Here is a 22,994-nt window from a genome sequence, read left to right on the forward strand (position 1 = left end):
GTTTCATAAGTTGACGCCAGCAGCATATTGATTCAAGTGTGTAGCTGTGTTTTATTTGAAGGTTAACGAACTTTTCTGTCAAATTACATATTCTGTCAAAAATGTTGTGTCATGTCAAATTTTTAAAGCTTGATGAATTTTTGGGCTGAAGCTGAATTAAAAATGATTTTTTACGTGAAAAAATTTAAATAGATCTGAACTTTACATATTTTTCGAAAAATGTCAATCAACTGTCATTTGACCCTGATGAAGGTTTGATTTAGTTTTAAAGCTCTGGGAGGAAGCTTTTAAAATTTATCTTAAGATTTGTAAATAATTTCCGAATTCTGAAAGACCTAATACTTAAAAAATTTCACGATTTTTTAAACAAAAAAAAAATAGCCACATGCTATTAAAGAGTTAAAATCCATTAATGAATCAAATCAATATTTATTTTCACGTAATCCTATAATCTATTCACTTGTTTATCACATTTTTCGAAGAAATCGCAAAGTATTATTTTTTTTTAGCATTCCATAAGCAAATCTTCTTGGGAAAATTAATTGAATTGCTTCCGATAAATTGAATAGGAATGCGAGGTTAATTGATTGTACTCTAATTGAATGCAAATGTACGATAATGTCATTGATGATTATGTCGCAAAATATTGAAGCTTCTATTTGGAAATTCTATTTATAATTTTACGTGAAATTGATTTCTCTGTTTTCACCTCTTTTGCTAACTCTCACGAGTCAATCGCTCGTGCCTGCGATACCCTGAAATGCTACAGAATCGATTATTGCCCTCAATTCCATTTAACCGACATTTATGCACATTGTGTTGTTTCACTATCATGAAACATCAATCATTTTCCTTACTATCTAGCTTTACTTAATCGTTATCACTTCTGTTCCATTTTTCCGCCTCGAAATCAGCGTGGATCAAGTAGGGGGCTTCACAGACATATTAATTTTCGTGTTGACGGCACCCAGCAATTACAATCGCATTTCTTCGAAAAGGGAACCATTTTCGGCGACATCTCCCCATTGTTTTGCTTGGAACCATAAAATGCTACGAAGGAATTTCAAACAATTCTCTCGTTGGAACTTCCTTCCAAATTAGTCGCGTTGGGAATTTGAGACGCGAAGAAATACTTTTTGGGAATGTTGGACAAAGGAATGAGTTGAATGTCTCAAATTTTGGGGGATTGAAGCTCCAGCTAAATAAAATTGTTGACCTCTTGTATCCCTTGACGGAGATTCCCGCCAAAAAGAGCAAAATGAAAAGAAGAAAATTGTTGGAGGCGCAATGTCCCATTGAAAGTACAAAAGGTCTTTGTTCTTCTTGTTGGGACCATCTTGGGAGAAGCTCATTAGATGCTACTTTGTTGAAGCCAAATGAACAGGCCCAAAGTTTCTTACGCAGTAAATGGTTAAAAAAAAACGAGCCAAAACGTGGTGTGTTTTTCAATTAAAGTCAAATCAGTAGTTGAACTCTGTTTTGAGTCTTTTTTCTGGATTTTTTTTTATCTCCATCGTGGCTGGTTTTTTTCCCACAAAGACCTCTGTGCGCCAACGGATGCAGAATGACATGATATAAATATGGATAAAAAGTATGTTGTATATGTGTGTGCATCGTGGAAAGTTGGGTGAAAAAGGCGTGAATGTTCAGTGTTCTCATGCGTTTCTTTCACTAAATGGCGGTTTTTTTTTTACAACAACCGAGAAGCCTTAAATTTTTGATGTGGAGAATGTTGTTTGTATTTGGGAGGATGTAATGCACCATCTGCTTCAATTCCTGGTCATTGATCGCAATCAGGCGCAGCACGAGAGCGATGGAGGGTGCGAGGCGAGAGAATATTAACGAAACAACCGATAAAATGCATCCAAAACATCATTAAGCTGCTAATTGAACACACACCCTCATTATGGGTGAAAATTACATCTCCCTCAGGCCATTGGCCATGGTTTCTCTCCTCCAAGGGATGGCTAAGAAGAATGGTAGAAAGTTTCAGAACAGTGTGTGTGCAAGCAAGAGCAGCTCTCTTGACTCACACGCTTTTTGCAATCAATTCATCAGTGGACTCTTGGGTGGTAAAATTCCACGACTATTGTAATTGATTAACAGATAAGAAGAGCTCAAAAATCAATTTTTGAATTTGAAAAACGCTTAAGGATCATAAGAATGCTGTAGGAATGATTCTGAAGTATCAAGAATTTAAATTTTAAATGACTTTTAATTTGAAAAATTAATCAAAATTTTAAATCAAAAGAAATCTTGATTTTTTAAGGAATCTTTTGAGAACAAAATTGAATTCTTTTAAGAAATAAAGATTAAACCTGATAAAAATCCTTCCTTTTGGAACCGTATAAAGTCAACCGGATCGTTCTCTAAATCGAATTATATGGTACAATTTTCCATTCAAATTAAATTTTAGGCTTCAAGTTTTCTTCTAGAAAAGCTTCGAGCCCAGCAGAAAAAAAAGTAAATTTTCTTAAATTTTCAATGAATTTAACCTGGCTATTTCTACATGAAAATTGCATTTTAAGCATTATGCTAAATTATGTTTAAATTAACGCATCTCAGTTACCCACAGAAGAATCCCAAACCCTTACAAAACTTCTCTCCTCTGTTAATCTCAAGTTTTTGCGTTTATTTTTTTTTGCGAAGGCAGGTTCAGCTGAAATCAACCAGAGTCACGTACACTGGTGAGACGACATTCATGGAATTTCAAGGTAGAAGAAAAGTTTATGTAGGTTTCTTGTGCGTGAACAAACAATGCTTCGATGTCAACCCAGAAAAGGAAGTCAATGCATTTCGCTCTCATGAGGAGCTGGATTGCAAAATTGCACCTTGAAATCCTCAAAGGTGCACCATCTGCTAAAGAATTCTATTATGTACCTTTGTTGTGTTTGCAAAAGAAGTGGATTTGCCAGTAAAACAGAAATGTATTTTCATTAGCAAACTTGCAATGATTTTCCTTTTGTAATTTCTTTCCCCATTTAATTTCCAATGCTAACGACAAAATGTATTTACCATTTTCATTGGCATAATAATGCGATATTTACTGGCTCTTGTGGCAATTTTTTGCTCCATTTAGTTGAGAAATATGACTTGGTCATCCCGATGGGAGTCATCAATTAATTTCAATTTCCTCTCACCATAAAATACAACCACTCATTATTGGTGAGAATAATCACCAGGCACTGACGGAAACCACACCCCAATCAAATACAACATACATATATCGACATCATATATGGGGATGGAAAGTTGAATGAAATAACAATTTGATAGAGGAAGATGCCTCGATATGAAATCTTTCTTTTGTATCTTAATGGGAAGCGTCATAAATATCTTGTTAGGAGTGTGTATATGATTTTTAAATTACCAATTTAATCGCACACTTCAATCTAAAGTGCTCTATCTCTAATTAAAAGAAAGATTAATCGAATAAAATTGAGAGTTCAGTGCGTACTTTCTTTTTGCTTTCTTACATAAAATTGTTACAGAAAGATCTTAAGAAATTCTTGCTTGAACCTTTTTTCTTCATATAACGCGTTATTCAAGATTCCTTATATGTCGCTGCATTGTAAATCCTGTCAGAGATAAAATATGACTGGTTCTTTTAAAAGTTATTTTTCCTTTTTTCAAATAAACACGACATTATGACTAATTCTTAGCAACTAATGTACTTATCGTACTTCCCTTAAAGATTTTATTCATAAATATTAAATTAAAAAAATAATTTCTTATGAGAAATTTTAGAACTATCTCTCTTCTAGATTGCAAAATATCTCGCGCAGTCTGTGAATAACTTATTAACACATTTCCATATAGCATAAAAACTAATTCATTTAAATATGCAGCAAAATATATGAATAAGAATATGATATGAAAGGGGAAACGATAAAAATTGACAGCAATTTTCTCTTTGGCGTTGCCTCCACTAAAAATAACACTGACCGTCCTTGTACATGGAAAGAAGGGCACTCTTTCATCTTCGTTGTGTTCTTTATTGCTGCAATATATACAAAAAATTCCATTCCATAGTGCTGAAGAATTTTTCAATTAGAATGAAGATTGCTGAGGGAATAAACATGCAAAAATGCCGAAGAAAGTGGTCGATAAATGCGCCTTGAAGCACTCTTGAATGGCTTCTGCGAATTTTCAAGGGCGCTCCAGAGAGAATATAATTTTTTACTCATATCTACAACATAACAGCAACAGCATAAATTTTCGGCGAAACTACAGACGATCCTCGGGATGGCGTCACATCAATTGGCGCTTCGGTTGTCACGCAATTTGTGTTCCGGATGGTGGTAATGTGAAGGACAGGAGGAAGCTGGAAATGTGTCTCTCTCAATAGATAGGGAATTATGCGATTGTTTTCTCGCTCCAAACATGACTCACATGTTGCAAAATTTATGCTTTTTTTCGCCATTTATATGAAAAGAGACAGCATAGTGTGAATTTGCATTGGGAAATGAGATTTGTGGATTGCACAGTGCCTGAAAAGCGGAAGTTTGAGCTCATATGCACATTAATGAATCACACAATAAAATGTGATATTTAGTGCGAGACAGTCTGAGAGTGATTTCTATCTTTTGCGTTTTCCGCGGCATGAAGAAGTCACATTACGGGCAGAGAAGTCATTTAATTTCTTCGCTGCGCCTCCATATTAATCATGCGTGTGTGGGGCTCACAGCATTTTTGATGTGAGGTCAAGAACCCAACACTGGAGTTTGTTCTTTTTATAGTCCATCGCTCTGTGTAAATGGGGACTGCAGCAAAAATGCGCGCGATAATAAATCCTTTCATTTGGGGAATTTTTCTGTGATTTTGGAAAGGAATTGAAGTGCATTCCTGAATGCTTTGGGGGAAGTGGGTGGTGGAACAATTAGTGGATATAAATCCTCAAGGAAAAATTAGCACAAAGCTGCATATTTAAAGAAAAATGGGGTCCAGGGATATTTCAATTAATTCAAGAAGAATAACCTCCAGATGTTCTACTTTTTTTCTTGCAATTGACTTCACGAACGTTTTTGCAATAAATATTTCTTCCCAATTTTTGTGACTTTATTCCTCAGCCAGTAAATCCCAAAAATTCCCCACTGGCATCCCCGAGTTTTGCGAGATAAAGCGGTCAATGCACATTTGCTTGGACAGGAGCCAAAGTACTGTGAGCTAAATGTGTGGCGCCAAAAAGGGATCCAAATCGTCTCACTCTAGCATACACAGATGAGGAAACTTTTGCCCTTATTTTTCCGCCAAGAGGAAATTTCTTTTTTACAAAATCAATAGAATATCTAAATAATAAAAATTTCACCAAACAATATCTGGACGTTTGTGAGCATAGAATTTATGCAAAACTATGTGAAGCAGTGAGAAAAAATCTCCAAAGAGTGGAGCACAAGTTTTCTGCCAAGATATTAATTTTGGGGGGCTGAGGAAGTGGCCTTCGCGAGTCAAAAAAAAATCCGAGGAGGAAGTTTTATCAGTTAAACAAAGTCTCGTGTCTAGATTGTTCAACTGCTATCGCGCGAGAAAGTTCCAAGAAAGCAGTGAAGCGAATTTATTAGAGGACAAAATATTAGAAAATTTCTCTCTATCTTGCAAGTTCTTTAAGAAATAATTCTTCGCATATGAGAAATGTGCAATGAAGTGTTGAAGAATTTCTTTTATTTTTCTGTATTTTTTTCCTTCTTTCTTTTATCATTCTTTACGACACATAGTTGGGAAGAAAAGGCAATTTTCTCGGACAGGTAAATTGCCAGATGTTTAACTGTACATCTTATTTGAGAGTTGAGAAATTTTTCTGAAAAATCCACACATATGTGTAATTATTTACGTCTCTGTAAATATCTAGGTCCGTGGTAGCAGTAGCAGCTGTTCTTGTGCAGCCCATTGCAATCTCGTTGTGACACAAAAGCCAGAATGACTAATTTTTGAACCGATTACTGTGCACCACTGTTAGCTACTATACAAGTCTGCAATAAATAACAATTATGACCCAATCTTTTGTAACAATGTTCCCGCCTTTTCTTGCTAACGAATTTTCGCGCGCCGTGATTTCCCACAAAGTAAAGTAAGTACCCTTTTTCGGTGGAGAAGCGCATGACTTGCAGTTGAGAAGAAGAAGGAAAAAAAGACGTGAACATCATTAGAATGTTTACATAAAAATTACCAAAGAGATGCCAAAGAACTTGAGATGCAATTGGAGAAACTCGAGAGTTTCGTGTTTGAGTGGTTACAATTCCATCATGCTCTTGCTTGGCTTTCTTGATTACTCTAAAAATTGATCCACTAATCATCGTCAATTTGAGCCCAAGTGACACACTGAGAAGCTCTACTTCTTGGAAAATGTTAATTGCTCCAGAGACGTAATACATACATACATATGTATATATGGCTGAAGATATTCTCAATTTGCACCACACACTCTTCGTAACATTTTAGCACGTTTCAGGATACTCTCTAGAGAGACCCTCTTATCCATCCACCAAATGGTTCTGTTTCCAAGGCTTTTGTTATCCAGATGTTTTCTGCCAAAAAGAAACCTCACGAGGGATCGTTAACCAAAATTTAATCCATCACGGATATGTGACGGGAAATCGATATTTTGTGAATGTTTTTTACAAGAAAATCCACATAGAAAATCGATGAGTCAGATAGTGTGGTGGGGCGATTGTTTAAAATAAAAATTTATTCATTAAAAGTAACCATGATTTTTAATTTAAAAAAATCATTAGAAAATATTAAATGAAAAAAAAATTGAATGTGTTTGTAACTTCCGGCAATGTTTAATTAAATCACAAGAAATGCGTATGACTCAATTTCTGAATTTCTGTATTTTTTAAATTATATAATTTGATTTTGTTTTGACGTAAATTGTTCTCAAACTCATATGCGAATTAGATAAATTAAATATTTTCACAATTTCTTAAATATTTATCAATGATTATGACTAATATTGATTGCCATACAAAAGTTCTTTTTTGTTATAAAATAAAGAATTCGTTCTTTTCCTTTCTTTGTTAAGAATATGTTAATCTAAACGCTTGTGAATAAGGCATCTGTATTACATATTTTTAAGTTTGATTTATCAAGAGCATTTTAGCTATTTTTACATTTTTTTCATTGCCGAAAAAATCTTATCGACGAAGAAAATAAAAACAATATGCTGAGTTTTCTTTTTTAAACTTTGATCCAAAAGAAATTAGATAAACTCTCCATTTGTTCTAAACGTTCCAAAGTATCTTTTCTCATTTAGTTTATCTTGAAACTTGACACTCTCTAAAAATCCATCAAAAGGTGTTTCATCCTGCCAGGTTTTTTTTTCTTTTCTTTTTTTTCTCCATTTCTTTTGCACCTTTTAGTCATCCTCCAGGTAGACATGATGCCACGATCACTTAAATACACATCAAATGCAATACAAAGTTATGATGTATTCCTTTTTATGAGTGTTGAGAAGTCCTATTTTTAGGCCCCTTGCGAGTGTGTCCAAAAGTGAAAACATATGCATGGGGAAATTCAATATGTTGTGCCCTCCGAACCTCCTTGTGGAGGAGCGGAAAAAAGTACGTGAAACAGGAAGTAGTGCCATAAATGAGGCACACAGACATATTTCATATTTAGGAGATGAAAATCATCACATGCAGCACCCAATGAGCATAAATACAAAAGTTCTCCGGGAGACGCAACACCACCACTCCAGATGGTCTCTCGACTGGCTGACGGGAGGCATTGAAATTGAAGTTTTGTCAGAGCTTATAGATGAAAAAGTGGTTTAGAGATGATAACCCCTTGTGTTGTGTTTAACATTTTGTGAAATGAGACGATCATATAAATAGCTGGTGGGACACATATGAGAGGGCATAAATTATGAAAGGAAATAGCTTCTTATATGCAAAAGGGTGACATTGAGAAGATCAAGGAGGCACTCAGCAATCTGTTGCAGTTAGCATAAGAACCTACAAAAAAATCTAATTGGTATAGGGCAACAAACTTCTCTTTTTCACTGCAATTGCCTCAAGGAGTAAACTTGATGGAATATTTTGGTCGTGTTTTGCAGAGTTTATTCGCAAAAGTAAAGAAAAGGCGGAAAATGGGAAAACAGAGGAAGGAGAAAATTCGAAAGAATAAAATATATTTCGTGACCTTATCCAACAAATTCAATGAAGAGGACTTAAACACTAATACCCTCGTCTTATGGCAGGACTCTGGAGCCTGTGAAATATTCAAGAGACGTGGCATCACGCCAATTTTTTGCCACCCCACTTCGCGAACTCCCTTTTTTGCCTCTTCTTGGCGTCTTCGGCACGTTCGCATGTGTTGGGTTTTCCCCATGCGAAAAGCGCCCAAGAAATAATTTTCCTCATGACGCCACGAAGGCACACAGAAAATTAATTTGAGTGTTTGAAAATGCGGTCTTTTTCCTCAAATACACTGTCGCGCGCGCTTCCAAAAACTTCCCATAGCAAAGCAAGAAAAAAAGACAAAATAGAAAGAACGAAACATAAGTAATATGTGAAAATATCCACTTGAAATATTTATTTATAGTCTGAAGAAATGTCGCCTCTTAGACAGTGAAGAGTTTCTTTGCTCATTTCACTCACAAGCAATATTTTATCGCACAATTTTGCGCTAGAGAAGACCACAAGAGATTTCACATTAAGCTCTTTTTGAGATGAAAATTGTGAAGAAAATTTACAAGCTGCGTGACCTTGCTTGAGACAATTCAACTCTCCAATAATCTATGGGTCATTCATAAAATAAAAGAAGATACGCGCGCAGTCAATTGATTAATCTCCTCGCCACATGCGAGGGAGTCAAAAACCACATTAAAATGCAAACATAGACTGCAGTGAACATTAATTTGCATTTTATGAAAATTGAAAGTTTCCCACTAATAAAATGCCTTTTTATGTCTCTTTGCAGATGAGCGATTCCATCCAGCAGGACAATTTTCATCGCACACACTAATTAGACCACGAGTGATTCATGGAAGGCACAAGAGATCGCTTAACACCACACTGGAGGAGGTTCGTTCTTTTCTTTTTTAAAGAGAAAAAAATAATAGCAAAGTTTATTTTTTGTTGTCGGCCGCGGTACCACCCAAACAGCAAATTTGTTGAGAAGAGCAATTTTTTTGGCTGTTCTGAAGAAGGCACTTCTTAAATACTTCATACCGAAATAGACACTCAACGCGTGGGTGTTTCTAAACAATATACAATTTTGCAGCTATTATTATTTGTAAACTTTTGTGAGAGAGTGGGTGTTGAAAAGATTGAAAATTTCAATGAGTGGAAGTTTAATTTTTGCGGGAAAATTAGGAAAATGTTAATTTGAAATGTTTTAAGAATAATAGCATTACTTAAATCAATTTTTCCTCTATCAAAATCAGTTTTTCGCATTTTTTGACTCTCCTGTTGATTTTAGAGCAAATCTGAATGGATTTTTGGGTCATCCCGTATCCGCAGGTTCGTCGATGAGCCTGATCGATATGTACCAAAGGGAAGTTTCAAATGCAAAAAATAAGAATTTTCAATTTTTCCCTTAAAGTTCAGACATATTTTTGGCTAAAAGCAGTTTTTCGCATTTTTTGACTCTCCTGTTGATTTTAGAGCAAATCTGAATGGATTTTTGGGTCATCCCGTACCCGCAGGTTCGTCGATGAGCCTGATCGATATGTACCAAAGGGAAGTTTCAAATGCAAAAAATAAGAATTTTCAATTTTTCCCTTGAAGTTTAGACATATTTCTGGCTGAAATCAGTTTTTCGCATTTTCTAGCTCTCCTGTTGATTTTAGAGCAAATCTGAATGGATTTTTGGGTCATCCCGTACCCGCAGGTTCGTCGATGAGCCTGATCGATATGTACCACAGGGAAGTTTCAAATGCAAAAAATAAGAATTTTCAATTTTTCCCTTAAAGTTCATACATATTTTTGGCTGAAAGCAGTTTTTCGCATTTTTTGACTCTCCTGTTGATTTTAGAGCAAATCTGAATGGATTTTTGGGTCATCCCGTACCCGCAGGTTCGTCGATGAGCCTGATCGATATGTATCAAAGGGAAGTTTCAAATGCAAAAAATAAGAATTTTCAATTTTTCCCTTAAAGTTCATACATATTTTTGGCTGAAAGCAGTTTTTCGCATTTTTTGACTCTCCTGTTGATTTTAGAGCAAATCTGAATGGATTTTTGGGTCATCCCGTACCCGCAGGTTCGTCGATGAGCCTGATCGATATGTATCAAAGGGAAGTTTCAAATGCAAAAAATAAGAATTTTCAATTTTTCCCTTAAAGTTCATACATATTTTTGGCTGAAAGCAGTTTTTCGCATTTTTTGACTCTCCTGTTGATTTTAGAGCAAATCTGAATGGATTTTTGGGTCATCCCGTACCCGCAGGTTCGTCGATGAGCCTGATCGATATGTATCAAAGGGAAGTTTCAAATGCAAAAAATAAGAATTTTCAATTTTTCCCTTAAAGTTCATACATATTTTTGGCTGAAAGCAGTTTTTCGCATTTTTTGACTCTCCTGTTGATTTTAGAGCAAATCTGAATGGATTTTTGGGTCATCCCGTACCCGCAGGTTCGTCGATGAGCCTGATCGATATGTATCAAAGGGAAGTTTCAAATGCAAAAAATAAGAATTTTCAATTTTTCCCTTAAAGTTCATACATATTTTTGGCTGAAAGCAGTTTTTCGCATTTTTTGACTCTCCTGTTGATTTTAGAGCAAATCTGAATGGATTTTTGGGTCATCCCGTACCCGCAGGTTCGTCGATGAGCCTGATCGATATGTACCACAGGGAAGTTTCAAATGCAAAAAATAAGAATTTTCAATTTTTCCCTTAAAGTTCATACATATTTTTGGCTGAAAGCAGTTTTTCGCATTTTTTGACTCTCCTGTTGATTTTAGAGCAAATCTGAATGGATTTTTGGGTCATCCCGTACCCGCAGGTTCGTCGATGAGCCTGATCGATATGTATCAAAGGGAAGTTTCAAATGCAAAAAATAAGAATTTTCAATTTTTCCCTTAAAGTTCATACATATTTTTGGCTGAAAGCAGTTTTTCGCATTTTTTGACTCTCCTGTTGATTTTAGAGCAAATCTGAATGGATTTTTGGGTCATCCCGTACCCGCAGGTTCGTCGATGAGCCTGATCGATATGTATCAAAGGGAAGTTTCAAATGCAAAAAATAAGAATTTTCAATTTTTCCCTTAAAGTTCATACATATTTTTGGCTGAAAGCAGTTTTTCGCATTTTTTGACTCTCCTGTTGATTTTAGAGCAAATCTGAATGGATTTTTGGGTCATCCCGTACCCGCAGGTTCGTCGATGAGCCTGATCGATATGTACCAAAGGGAAGTTTCAAATGCAAAAAATAAGAATTTTCAATTTTTCCCTTGAAGTTTAGACATATTTCTGGCTGAAATCAGTTTTTCGCATTTTCTAGCTCTCCTGTTGATTTTAGAGCAAATCTGAATGGATTTTTGGGTCATCCCGTACCCGCAGGTTCGTCGATGAGCCTGATCGATATGTACCACAGGGAAGTTTCAAATGCAAAAAATAAGAATTTTCAATTTTTCCCTTAAAGTTCATACATATTTTTGGCTGAAAGCAGTTTTTCGCATTTTCTGGCTCTCCTGTTGATTTTAGAGCAAATCTGAATGGATTTTTGGGTCATCCCGTACCCGCAGGTGCATCAGTGAGGCCGATTCATATACACTAAAGGGAAATAGTTAAAAGAATAGTTCAATAATTCATTAGAAAATAAATAAAAATAATGGAAAGATAACGAATTTTTCATTGATTTATTTAACCCCAAAAATTCCTAATCATTGAATAAGCTGTTTGCGGAGAATGTAAAGCAAATACGAGTGATGGGTGTTTTTCATCCATTTAACTTTTTTCCCTCTTATCTTTAAAACATAAGGATGGCCTCCATGCGACCCACATCACGATGTCATTCGAGAAGGCGAATGGCGAGAGTATTGTGTTGGATTTACAACTGAATGAGGATTTGTTGCCCCATGGGCACTTCCTACACTATCAGGACGGCCTGGGTGGGCATAGATTGGAGAATTTTACAAGGCGCGAGGATTCGGATCACTGTCACTATGTGGTGAGTGGAAAAATCAATCGAGAGTTTTAATCCTTCGCATCCTTTTTGGTCCCTTCTCAAATTGTCTTTTAAACATACAAAAAAATTCTTTTGGACTATAGGGCAGGATACGAGGCAATAAGGACTCAAGGGCTGCCATTTCAACGTGCGATGGCATCCGTGGTGTGATATTTGATGGGCAGGAAACATTCTACATAGAGTCCAGAACGGATAGTCAATTGCATTCCGATCATTTTCTCTACAGGTAAGATTTTAATATGTAATGTGTAATGCCCAACACAAAGAATTTCACTTTGCTTGCTAATTTACCTACTTCCGGTAAATTCCAATAAAATTCTCTTTCTCTTCCCAGTCATGCTGATATTGAGTGGGACGGTAAATGTGGGTATGAAGGCACCGAAGAGAGCCACAATGGCACAAATGAACTGAAAGACTCTGAATTTAATAGAATTTTAAGGGTGAGTAAAGCAAAAAAATCTATGGCGTGACTTCAAGAGGATTTTAACCCTGAACGTAGTAATTTCAAAACCACTCCTTCCTTAACTTTTTTTTACTCCACCTCGTACGTTCCGGCGTGATAAAATCACAATAAAACCTTACAGGTTGGCTATTGATTTTCCACTTTTCGTATACATTAAGGGGCATAAGGTCTTTTTTTTTTTAAGAATTTTCCAACCAACCCTCTTGGTGATTTTCACTTTTAATTGAATTGATTTTCTCAACCAAATTCACCCCGCAGGCACAAAACATTTGCACCCTAATTTACATTTCCACCCAATTTGCGAGGACATCGAGGGTAATGAGATCCAATTTCTGTACGGAATAATTAGCAATTAGACAGAATACTTAGGAAATGTTTTTCTTGATCATCCACCGATGAAGAAAATTCTCGAGAAAAAATAAAGTGATTGAGGGAAAAGCATTTGCAAGCAATAAAATTTCCTTATTGAGAATTTTCTTGGTGACAAAGTAAACAAGTCGCGTAGGAATCATCATGTGCTAATCTTTCTAATCTCTTAATGAATATTCCCACAGTTTTCCTCGTTCTTGAGTAACTGAGAAACGCTGAGAACAGTGGAAAATATCAGAGTTAGAAGACTAAAGAATTTTATAGATAAATTAGAACTATTTTGCAATGAAATCTGACCAATAATTTCAATTTTAAATTAATCTTTAATCTATAGAATTTTTCCTTCCTGAAGTCATCAACTCAACTTCTTATGTGGGATGAAGTGAAAAAAAAAACATTCTCATTCTTATCTCTTTTCTTACAAAATTTGTTCCGCAGTATAAGAGAGCTGTGGAGGATATTGAGACAATTCGTGGTCCGTACAATGCAAATCGTGATTCATCATTTGTTGAGCTACTCCTCGTTGTGGACAATAAGGTGTACAATGCCTTGGGGCAGAGTCTCAAGAAAGTCCACAATCACTGCAAGACGATAGCCAACATCATTAATGCCCTGTACATGCCACTCAATATCTTTATTGCCTTAATCGGGGTCGTTGTGTGGACGGACTCCAATGAGGTGGAGCTCTCGAGTGATGGCGACAGAACGCTCAAGAACTTCCTCAATTACCGCAAAAAGGTGCTAGTCCAGAAATTCCCAAATGACAATGCTCAGCTACTCACGCGTGAACAATTCGACGGCGGTGTGGTAGGAAAGGCCCTCAAGGGTCCAATATGTACTTATGAATTCTCAGGAGGTGTCTCCATGGATCACAGCCAAATTGTTGGGGTTGTAGCCACCACCGTTGCCCATGAGATGGGTCACAATTTCGGCATGGAGCACGATTCAGCAGATTGCAAGTGAGTGCTTTGAAAAAAATTATTTTGCCTTAAAAAGCAATTATGCGCGATGCTTTCAATTCGCAAAAATATGTGCAAACGGCGCATAAGGTAATTAACAAATCGTATTTTTTTGGCGGCAGGTGCGAAGACGAAAGGTGCATAATGTCAGCATCGAGCTCATCAGTGGCACCGCGCCATTGGAGCTCATGCAGCATCGATCAGCTCAACCTGGCCTTCCATCATGGCATGAACCACTGCCTGAAGAATCGGCCAACACGCCTCTTCGACAGCCCTCAATGTGGCAATGGATTCGTGGAGAAGGGTGAACAATGCGACTGCGGTCTGCCGGATTATTGCGAGAATTCCTGCTGCGACCCATTCACCTGCATGCTCCACGCAAATGCCAGCTGTGCGACAGGTGAATGCTGCGATCTGGACACGTGCCGACCGCGGACAGCGGGCACCGTGTGCCGATCGGCAGATGGCGAATGCGATCTCCCGGAATTCTGCACAGGAGAATCCGAATACTGCCCCAATAATGTGTTCAAGCGAGACACCGAGGAGTGTGATCGCGGCAAGGCGTACTGTTACCAAGGATCATGCAGATCGCGAGGCGATCAATGCAAAGTTCTCTGGGGCCCTTCAGGTAAATTAAACGTTTAATGATTCTTTTCTTCTTTTCTCTCATCTCCGCGGGAATAATTGGAATTAGTCTGCTATGAGTGTGTATTCCTATGTGAATTTAATTGGCATCAAGCAATGTGAAGCAGAAAATTAGTTGATCACTCTGATCGTTTTCTTACGGAGGGAATTTGCACCTGGCTGCGACGCAATTACTCACGCTATTTTTTCCTCTTTTGTTACTTCTAATGAATTGAGATCGATTGAATGAGTCATTGAACCCCATGATTAATCTCCTTTTAGGATTTACTTTTTTCAATAATTCTCAATTTATTTTGTTAAAGAATATCACCCAAAAGATCGCCAAGATCGGCAAGATTATTATTATCTTAAGATTTCTATTTTAATCTTGTCTTGTTTAAATAAGAAAGTGTCACAACAACCTCAAATACACCCACCTGTAACATTGTTTATTATCTTTTCGCGAGTCTGATAAGAAAACCAAAATAATAAAAAAAAACCGCGGAGATTTTTTACGTAACTCTGCAAATATTTCAACATAGATAAATAAAAAAAAAGTTTATTCTATCGTATTTTCAAGCATGGATCATAAATAAAATTGTGAATCAAAGAAGGGGAATTTATTGCAAAATCAATTCTCTATCTTTCAGGAAATTCCTCCGATGAGTGCTATAGCAAGAATATCGATGGAACAAGGCATGGAAATTGTGGCTTTGAACGCTTTTCCAATCAATACATAAACTGCGATCGTGAAGACATCTACTGCGGGATGCTGCACTGTCGGCATCTCAATGAGAGGCTGGAATTCGGCATGGAATCCGTCTCGGTGCTCTCGCACAGCTTTATGAATCACGAGAATAGGATTGTGGTCTGCCGAACGGCTATTGTGGATTTGGGGTTGCAGACAATGGATCCGGGATTGGCTCCTGATGGCTCCAAGTGTGGCGTTGACAAGATGTGCGTGAAGCAGAAATGTCGGGCAATTGAGAGTCTTCGAATGGCTGGAGTTGGGATCGCATGCCCGGATGATTGCAATGGAAATGGGGTGTGCAACAGCTTGGGTCACTGTCACTGCGACAAAGGGTTTGCTCCACCTTTCTGTGATGCCCCAGGACCCGGAGGATCCCTTGACAGTGGACCAGCATCTAATCCCAATGGTGAGTTATTTATACAAAAAAAAACTAAAGACTTTCAAGAATGACCCTTCTATTGAATAATCTGCGTTTAACTGATTTTTTAAATCGTTTAATGGCTGTAAAATTCTTAGAAAATCTTCGCTGATTTTTTTTAAACAAAGCGTTGATTTTTTTCCTTCATTTAATATGTTTTTGCGGTTGAGATTTCATTCGAAGCATAGCATCAGAGCTTATCAATGTTTATTATTATAATAAACTTTGCAGTCTCTGCGGATACTGCTGCAAAGATCATTAATAGATTTGTTCAGAAGCATAAAAAAATATGATTGAAGATAAATCATTTTGATTGCTTTAAATTTTTTATATTAATGGGGAAATTTTCTTAAGATATTTGAAATATTCAGGATTTTTCCGTTAGAAATTGCTTTATGGAATTTATCTTTGCTTATTTCTTCGTTATCATCTCTAATAAACTTCTTTGAGAAACTACTTCAGTTCTCAAGAACTTAATAGCCTTATAGTCTTGGGAATTAAGTCTAGGCTTAGTTTAAGAACTTAAAAAGTCTAAAAGTTCTTTTCTAACTGACTTTTATCTTGTTCTTTTGTAAGTTTTAATCAAGAGCAAAAAAATCATAAAAAAAATATTTTTATTTTTAAGACTTTTCTAAGAAATATTTAAAAAAAAAAAGCTTTAACCCTTTAAGGACTGTGATCAATCTAGCGAGCTGATTAAACTAAAAATAATTTTTGAGGGTTCCTTTGAACTCAAATAAAACATTTTTGGCAAAAAATCCTAACTCAAAAATTTTCGGTTTTTCATTATTCCTGATCCCGTGAGTCCTTGAGGATATCTTTTTGCTGTCATAAAATGTTCATCGAGCGTTTGGGTCAGCGTATGACCCAATGGTTCTGAAGGGTTAAGAACTTAAAAGTTTAAAAAGTTCTTTTCTACCTGACTTTTATTTTTACAAATTAATCAATTAATATTTAAAAAAATATATACATATGTATATATTAAAATCCGGAATAATTTTAAACTTATTAAATGCTTATTTTAAACCTTTTTCAGTTGATTATGTAACCAACATGCAAAACGAATAAACAAGATAATTAATAAATCAATTTTTCATTTTATTTGCAGCTGGAGCTGGCTTCACGACTGCCATGTACATCTTCTTCCTCGGAATCGTGCCATTCTGTGCACTGGTGGCCTTCCTTGTCTACTACTTCCGGCAGAATCGCACGATGATCAAGAGAACACCACAAGTGTACGTAATTGATCTCAAACCTGAACGATCGATGAGGGGGATAGAAATTAGACGTTCCTCCCTAATTTCATGCACTAATCGCGCCTTTCTCGCCAAATGCCATCGCTTGTGTGCGCGAGAAAGTCTCAAATGAATGCATTTTAATGATGACCAATAGATAATTTTAATAATTTATTTAGATTTAGTGCATATTTTACTTTTTATTTTACAACGGTGTTGGATTTAAATCATTCACAAAAGCCTTCACACACACACCTCTGTTTGTCGCACGTTTTGTACTTTGTTGTTGTTTTTAAATCGATATAAGAGCATGATGGTATGTACTTTAGATCCTTTTAGTTTTTTTTTAAATGTTTTTTTGCATTAATCCACCAAACTAACACCGAAGATCACTCAAATGATTTTTTTTAATTCAAAAAATTATATAAAAAGATTTTTTTTTCTAATTGGCAAAGCTTAAATTTAAATTTTTAGTGATCTTGCTGTATTAAAATTAACCCTCACTCACGATTGATTTAGGTTTGTTTGAAAATCACATTAAACTAAAAGATTTTCCTTTTAATTTTTTACTTTCAAACAGTCCTAAGCAACTGATCAAGCAGAGCCCATCGAAGAGTCTCTCCCCATCATCCGGTGGACAACCCAAGTCAACGCCTAGTAGTCCGGATGATATGAATTCAGCCCTTTTGCGATCAAGTCGTCAGGATCAGGAGTCATCGTTGCTCAATAACAATATGTTTGGGAAATTCAAGGGGTTCACCCTGAAGCCCCTTCCCAATGCCACGTCAACCAACATAACAGCCCCCAATGTAGCCTTCGTTACGCCCGTGACGAAGCACGTGGAGGAAGATGCCTCAACTGTGCCGAATCGTGTTGCTCCGCCCGTTCCCAAGGTGCCTAACAATGTAGCTTTAGTGACAAGGAGCCAGACACAGGTTAAATCCCCCGTAAAATCACCGAGTGTGACGCGTGCAGCCTCAATTGCCGCCCCCGCGCTGCCACCACCGAACCCCGGCACACATGCACGACCCCTAATCTCCAGTCCAATCCTCGAAGCTTCAACGTGCACGGCAAAGGAACTCATGTCACCGCTGAAGCATTCAGGATCTGGGCGTTTTCCGGTGCGCCCCGCTCCGGTGGCACCTGTTGCTGAGGCGCACGATAAGACGGACGGGTATGATGCTCCACTCCCACGCGAACCCAAAAGTGGGACGCTCAAGAGAATTACGTCGTTCCTGAAGAAGGAGGAGAAGCCACCTGCTGAGCGAAAGGTGCACCGTGTGATTGACAGGGAGCGCCTGAAGACAATCGAAATATCCGCACCCATACCCCTACCGGAAACCACCACCAATGCTATCAATCGGACACAGAGTATGAGGTCGCCGACACGAAAGGCACCCCAACACCCGGCATTTGGCTCAATGCGCCAACCGTCGCCACTCAAGAGGCCCCCCAGTATTGTGGGGAATCGCCCCAAGTCGCCACCTCCCCCACGTCCGCCTGTGCCCCCGTCTCTTCCTGTTCAGAATGAGTATCAAAAACCTCCGCCCCCGAAGAAGGTGACCCCCGAGAGTTCCCCTGAGTATGCGGATTGTGAAGAAGGGGAAGCTCCTCTTGCGCACATCAGCGAAGAATCCACTCCTGTTACCCCTCCGGATAACATTTATTCCGTCATTGAGGAATCCCCGACACCTCCTAAGCTTCCCAGTCCTCCCAAAGTGGGTAATATTTCCACAAGTGTTGAGAGTATGGGCCTCCTGGGGGAGATTGTGAATGAGATTGAAAATCGCAATCTCGACTCAATTTACTCAACTTCGACAATCAGGAAGAAACGAAGTGAGGATGATGATCAAACGTACGCCAATACATCCCAAGGTGCTGATTCTGAAGATGAATACATGAACATGAAGAGCAACTCTAGCACCACATCCAGTGGCTACCTCCGACCGACTTCAATCAACACACCCATTGCTAGGGTTGCTCCAACTAAACCTCCGGAGAAACCAGTGCCGTTCAGTAGCTTCAGATCACCACCACCAGCTACCACAACTTCATCCACTGTGCCACAGGGTAAAGGCCCAACAACTCCAGTTGGCGCCACGAATGACGCTGCAAATGCTGCAGGAAGGGGGTTGCTGGCTAAGAAGGATGCAAAGGAGATTAAGGACGCAAGTGAGGAGAAGAAAAATAATAAATATCAGCCCTATCATACATCACGACCAGGTCCATTCTCATCTTCGTACAAAGTTGGTGGGAAGAAGGATGAGAAGGATCCCAAACCACTGACAGTGCGAACAAGGACACCATCACCGAAGAATCCCGATGTTGTGCCATCAAATCCACCGCCTCCAGTGAAATCTAAACCCCCGGATGTGGTCACAAATGGCCCTGTGAAACCTCAAACCCTCCAGAAACCCAATATTGTGGCTAAACCACGACAAAACTCCATCACAGACGGAAAGAAACCGCCTCCGGTGAAAGCGCGCGAAATGCCGAAGGTGTCCAAAGCACCTGCTGATGCCCAACCTCAGAGCAATGGCCCCACAATGGCTTCCTCCAAGAGTCGCATCCTCACAGCGGCTGCCCGGGGGGCCTCCGGGAAGGCGTCCAATGTGGCGGCGCTACAGCAGAAGTTCGAAGGAGGGAAAAAGTGATAGTATTTTTGTTAATCTTCTCCGTGCACAAGCGATGTATGAATGTTGAAGCAGCTGAAGGAGAATCTGCTGCCTTTTATAAATGTTGAAAAATTGGACATTTTAATCAATTTGATGTTTTTAATCTTAAGAAAACACACAGATGGAAAAGTCTTAAATTATTACACCTAAGAATCACATTACGCCAGTTTTTTGGTGCTTTTCTTACAAAAAAAATCTTCGAAAGGATTTTATTAAATTTAGTGGAAAAAACAAGGAGATTTTGCATAATTTTTTTAATTGTGCAGCTTCGGACCTCGCCGTTTAATGTATAATTTTTTTTCGCGAGTTTCCCGGCGAATTTTCACACGGAAAACTCCCTTAAAACGAATATTTTTTTAGACTGAATTTATTTTAGAAATTTAAGATGTCCCAAAATGTGAAGAAAAAATTGAAAAATCAAAACTATTTCTAGTGATTTCGACTCATCCTTTCATAGACACGCACTTGTCCTTAAATATTATATGTTAAGGAAATCTTTTTGATGTATATAATAAGCCAAAGAATATGTTTTTTTTTTTCATAAATAAAGTCAAATGAAAGAATTTTTTGCATTGAGATTTATTATACGAGACCAATTCGATCAATTGCAATAGCTGTGGAATATTTTTCCCCCAGAGTCCAACACTTTTTGAATTTGGCGCCCTAAATTTACTTCCAAAAGCTACCACTGCTAGTGCTTAAGGGAAAATGAGACGGAACCACGTAACTGATGCTGTCTCCCTCACACATTCAGTTTTTCGCAGTTTTCTCGCATTTTCCGCGCAATTTTCTGGGAAAATTGGGTTTTTTGTGATCAGGAAGCGCCGCCGCGTCGGTTGACATCAAAATTTTGAAAAGTTCAAAAAAATCAATTCCGGGAAAAAAAGTGCGTGTAAAATCCCCAACCGTCAAAATTTTCAAATTTGTAACCCAACCGTCAAAATTTCTGCCAGCCTCAATTTCCACACAGAGCGACTCCCCTGGAACTTTGAAGCACCCGGAAGTGCCCCAAGAGTCCCAGAAATGCGTTTTATGCCCAAAAATTTGGAAAAAAAAAGGAAATCTTATTTTTCCCGAAGCTTTTCTAAAAGGACGTTGAATTTTAAAATCCCCCTTAAACGACTCTAGCGCCCCTCTTGAGCATAAAACAAAACAACAAAATTGTAAACAAATCCAGATTTTCTTGTTATAAAAAAAAGTTTTTAGTGATTTTTGAGTAATAAAAACGCATCTCCTGGCCAAACAATCTATCAGAAAATGATCTTGAGAAGATTTTCTTCAACTTCCACCAAACCATTCTTTGTGTCAACTCCTATATTTTACGTAAATGCAGGTAAATATAGCAGGCTCTTGATTTCTAACCTCCCTTCCAAAGGAGTTTTCTTCCTGTCCAGGAGATTTCATGACAGTTCTTGGTATTTCAGCTCCTCACATTGGTCACCTGTATTCCGCTGTGATTGCTGATGCGATATTTCGCTTTGAAAACCTCTTGCGGCCTAATCCGGGGAACATTTTTACAACAGGAACTGATGAACATGGAACAAAGATTCAGCAGGCTGCTGCCCAGAATTCCATCCCTGTTGATGAGTACTGTACGGGGGTTTCCGGAAGGTACAGGGATCTATTCAAGGAGATGGGGGTTAACTACACGGATTTCATAAGGACAACTGAACCACGTCACTTTTCCGCTGTGGGGAAATTTTGGGGTGAACTCAGGAAGAGAGATTTGATTTATTCAAAAAACTACTCAGGATGGTACTGTGTGTCCGATGAGACCTTCCTAACGGATAGTCAGCTCCGAGAGGATGAAAAGGGTGGGAAATTCTCCCTGGAATCTGGTCATCCAGCTGAGTGGACTGAAGAGCTGAATTACATGTTCAAATTGGGCATGTTCCAGCAGGAAGTCATCAGATGGGCCTCGCGGGAAGGCTCCGTTCGCCCTAAGAAATTTCAGAAAATCCTCCTAGACAACCTGGAAGAACCTCTGCCAGATATTTCTGTATCAAGACCAGCTTCTCGCGTTCATTGGGCTATTCCCGTTCCCGATGATCCCTCCCAGACGGTCTACGTGTGGTTGGATGCTCTTGTGAACTATCTCACCTGCTCCGGGTATCCGGATGACATGAAAATGTGGCCACCGAGTGTTCAGGTGATTGGGAAGGATATTCTAAAGTTCCACGGAATCTACTGGCCGGCATTTCTCATTGCGAACGACATGGAACCTCCTGGGAGTCTCTTTGTTCATTCCCATTGGACTGTTGATGGGCAGAAGATGTCCAAGAGTCGGGGAAATGTTGTAGATCCATCTGACAGGGCATCAACCTACACATCTGAGGGCCTGCGGTACTTCCTTCTCCGCGAAGGAGTTGCCCACAGTGATGGAAGTGAGTTTGAAGTATTTTACAGTGATGGCCAAGAAAACTGATTTAAAATTTTTTTTTCCAGACTACAGCGATGTGAAGATCTTCCGTTTTCTCAACGCTGAACTGGCTGATACTCTGGGGAATCTCCTCTCCAGATGCTGCGCAAAATCCTTGAATCCTCAACAAATTAGGCCAGCATTTGACCCAGAAATATTCCAGGAATTGCTCAAATTGGATGCAACGAAGAAATTGATTGATTCCCTGGAAGTTTTGCCCGGGAAATGCTTAGCTCACTACCAAGAGAACAATTTCTATCTCGTGGTAGACACTGTCATGGCTGCCCTTCATGCGGGGAATAACTTTTTCGAAACAACGCGTCCCTGGGAGCTCAAAAAGGGTACAGAAGAGCAAATAAAGCGTCTTGAGGCAATCATTTGCCTCACAATGGAAACTCTGAGGATTTGTGGGATTATCCTGCAGCCAATTGTCCCAAAATTGACAGGACAATTGCTGGATAAACTTGCAATTGGACAGAGACAGTGGAAGGATTGTGAGGATTTCTTGTGGAAGAGCACAGGAAGGAATCAGGAAAATCTTTCTTCGGCTTCTTCGGTGCTTTTCCGGAGGCTTCAGCTGGAAAAGGGAGAGAAAGTAGCTTCTTCCCAAGGAAGGTAAGAGATGATGCATTTTCATAAAGTGGAAATATAGGAAATTTTTGAAAAAAAAACTTGGTTTTTAATTCATTTAATTTAATTTTTTATTTAAAATAATTCATAAAAGTAAAAGGATTTTTTTTCAGAAATTTCTTCCAAGAAAAATATTTTTTTAACACAATGATAATTCTCCGATTTAAGTCTTACCTGAACTGTATTTTCTGGTTCTTTAGCTTGTTGAAAAACTTCCTTTCATAATCTTTATTTGAAAAAAAAATTGTTTTAGTTATTTTTTTTATTTAAAAAAATATTCATTAAATGGATTTTTTTCAAAAATTTCTTCCTGAAAAATTTTTTTTA

General features: G+C 38.1%; 2 protein-coding genes across 2 annotated transcripts in view; both read left to right on the forward strand.

Annotated features, from left to right (window-relative positions):
- LOC129787409 (disintegrin and metalloproteinase domain-containing protein 12) overlaps positions 1 to 20,181 on the forward strand; it is a 31,049-nt gene extending 10,868 nt beyond the window's left edge. Inside the window, exons 2-10 of the mRNA XM_055822969.1 lie at positions 8,920 to 9,023; positions 11,918 to 12,106; positions 12,208 to 12,350; positions 12,459 to 12,564; positions 13,395 to 13,915; positions 14,038 to 14,543; positions 15,190 to 15,696; positions 16,817 to 16,943; positions 17,524 to 20,181. Of these exons, the coding sequence (XP_055678944.1) occupies positions 8,920 to 9,023; positions 11,918 to 12,106; positions 12,208 to 12,350; positions 12,459 to 12,564; positions 13,395 to 13,915; positions 14,038 to 14,543; positions 15,190 to 15,696; positions 16,817 to 16,943; positions 17,524 to 19,597 (4,277 nt within the window). The 3' untranslated portion in view covers positions 19,598 to 20,181. The remainder of the gene's footprint in view (positions 1 to 8,919; positions 9,024 to 11,917; positions 12,107 to 12,207; positions 12,351 to 12,458; positions 12,565 to 13,394; positions 13,916 to 14,037; positions 14,544 to 15,189; positions 15,697 to 16,816; positions 16,944 to 17,523) is intronic.
- A 604-nt stretch (positions 20,182 to 20,785) lies between these two features.
- Positions 20,786 to 22,708, forward strand: LOC129787422 (methionine--tRNA ligase, mitochondrial). Its single transcript, XM_055822991.1, has 3 exons — positions 20,786 to 20,951; positions 21,043 to 22,002; positions 22,064 to 22,708. Exons 1-3 carry the CDS (start codon positions 20,876 to 20,878, stop codon positions 22,654 to 22,656), a joined length of 1,629 nt encoding a protein of 542 aa, XP_055678966.1. The 5' UTR covers positions 20,786 to 20,875; the 3' UTR covers positions 22,657 to 22,708.
- The last annotated feature ends 286 nt before the right edge of the window (positions 22,709 to 22,994 follow it).

This window comes from Lutzomyia longipalpis, chromosome 1 (genome assembly GCF_024334085.1).
Source record: "Lutzomyia longipalpis isolate SR_M1_2022 chromosome 1, ASM2433408v1".
NCBI classification, from domain to species: Eukaryota; Metazoa; Arthropoda; class Insecta; order Diptera; family Psychodidae; genus Lutzomyia; species Lutzomyia longipalpis.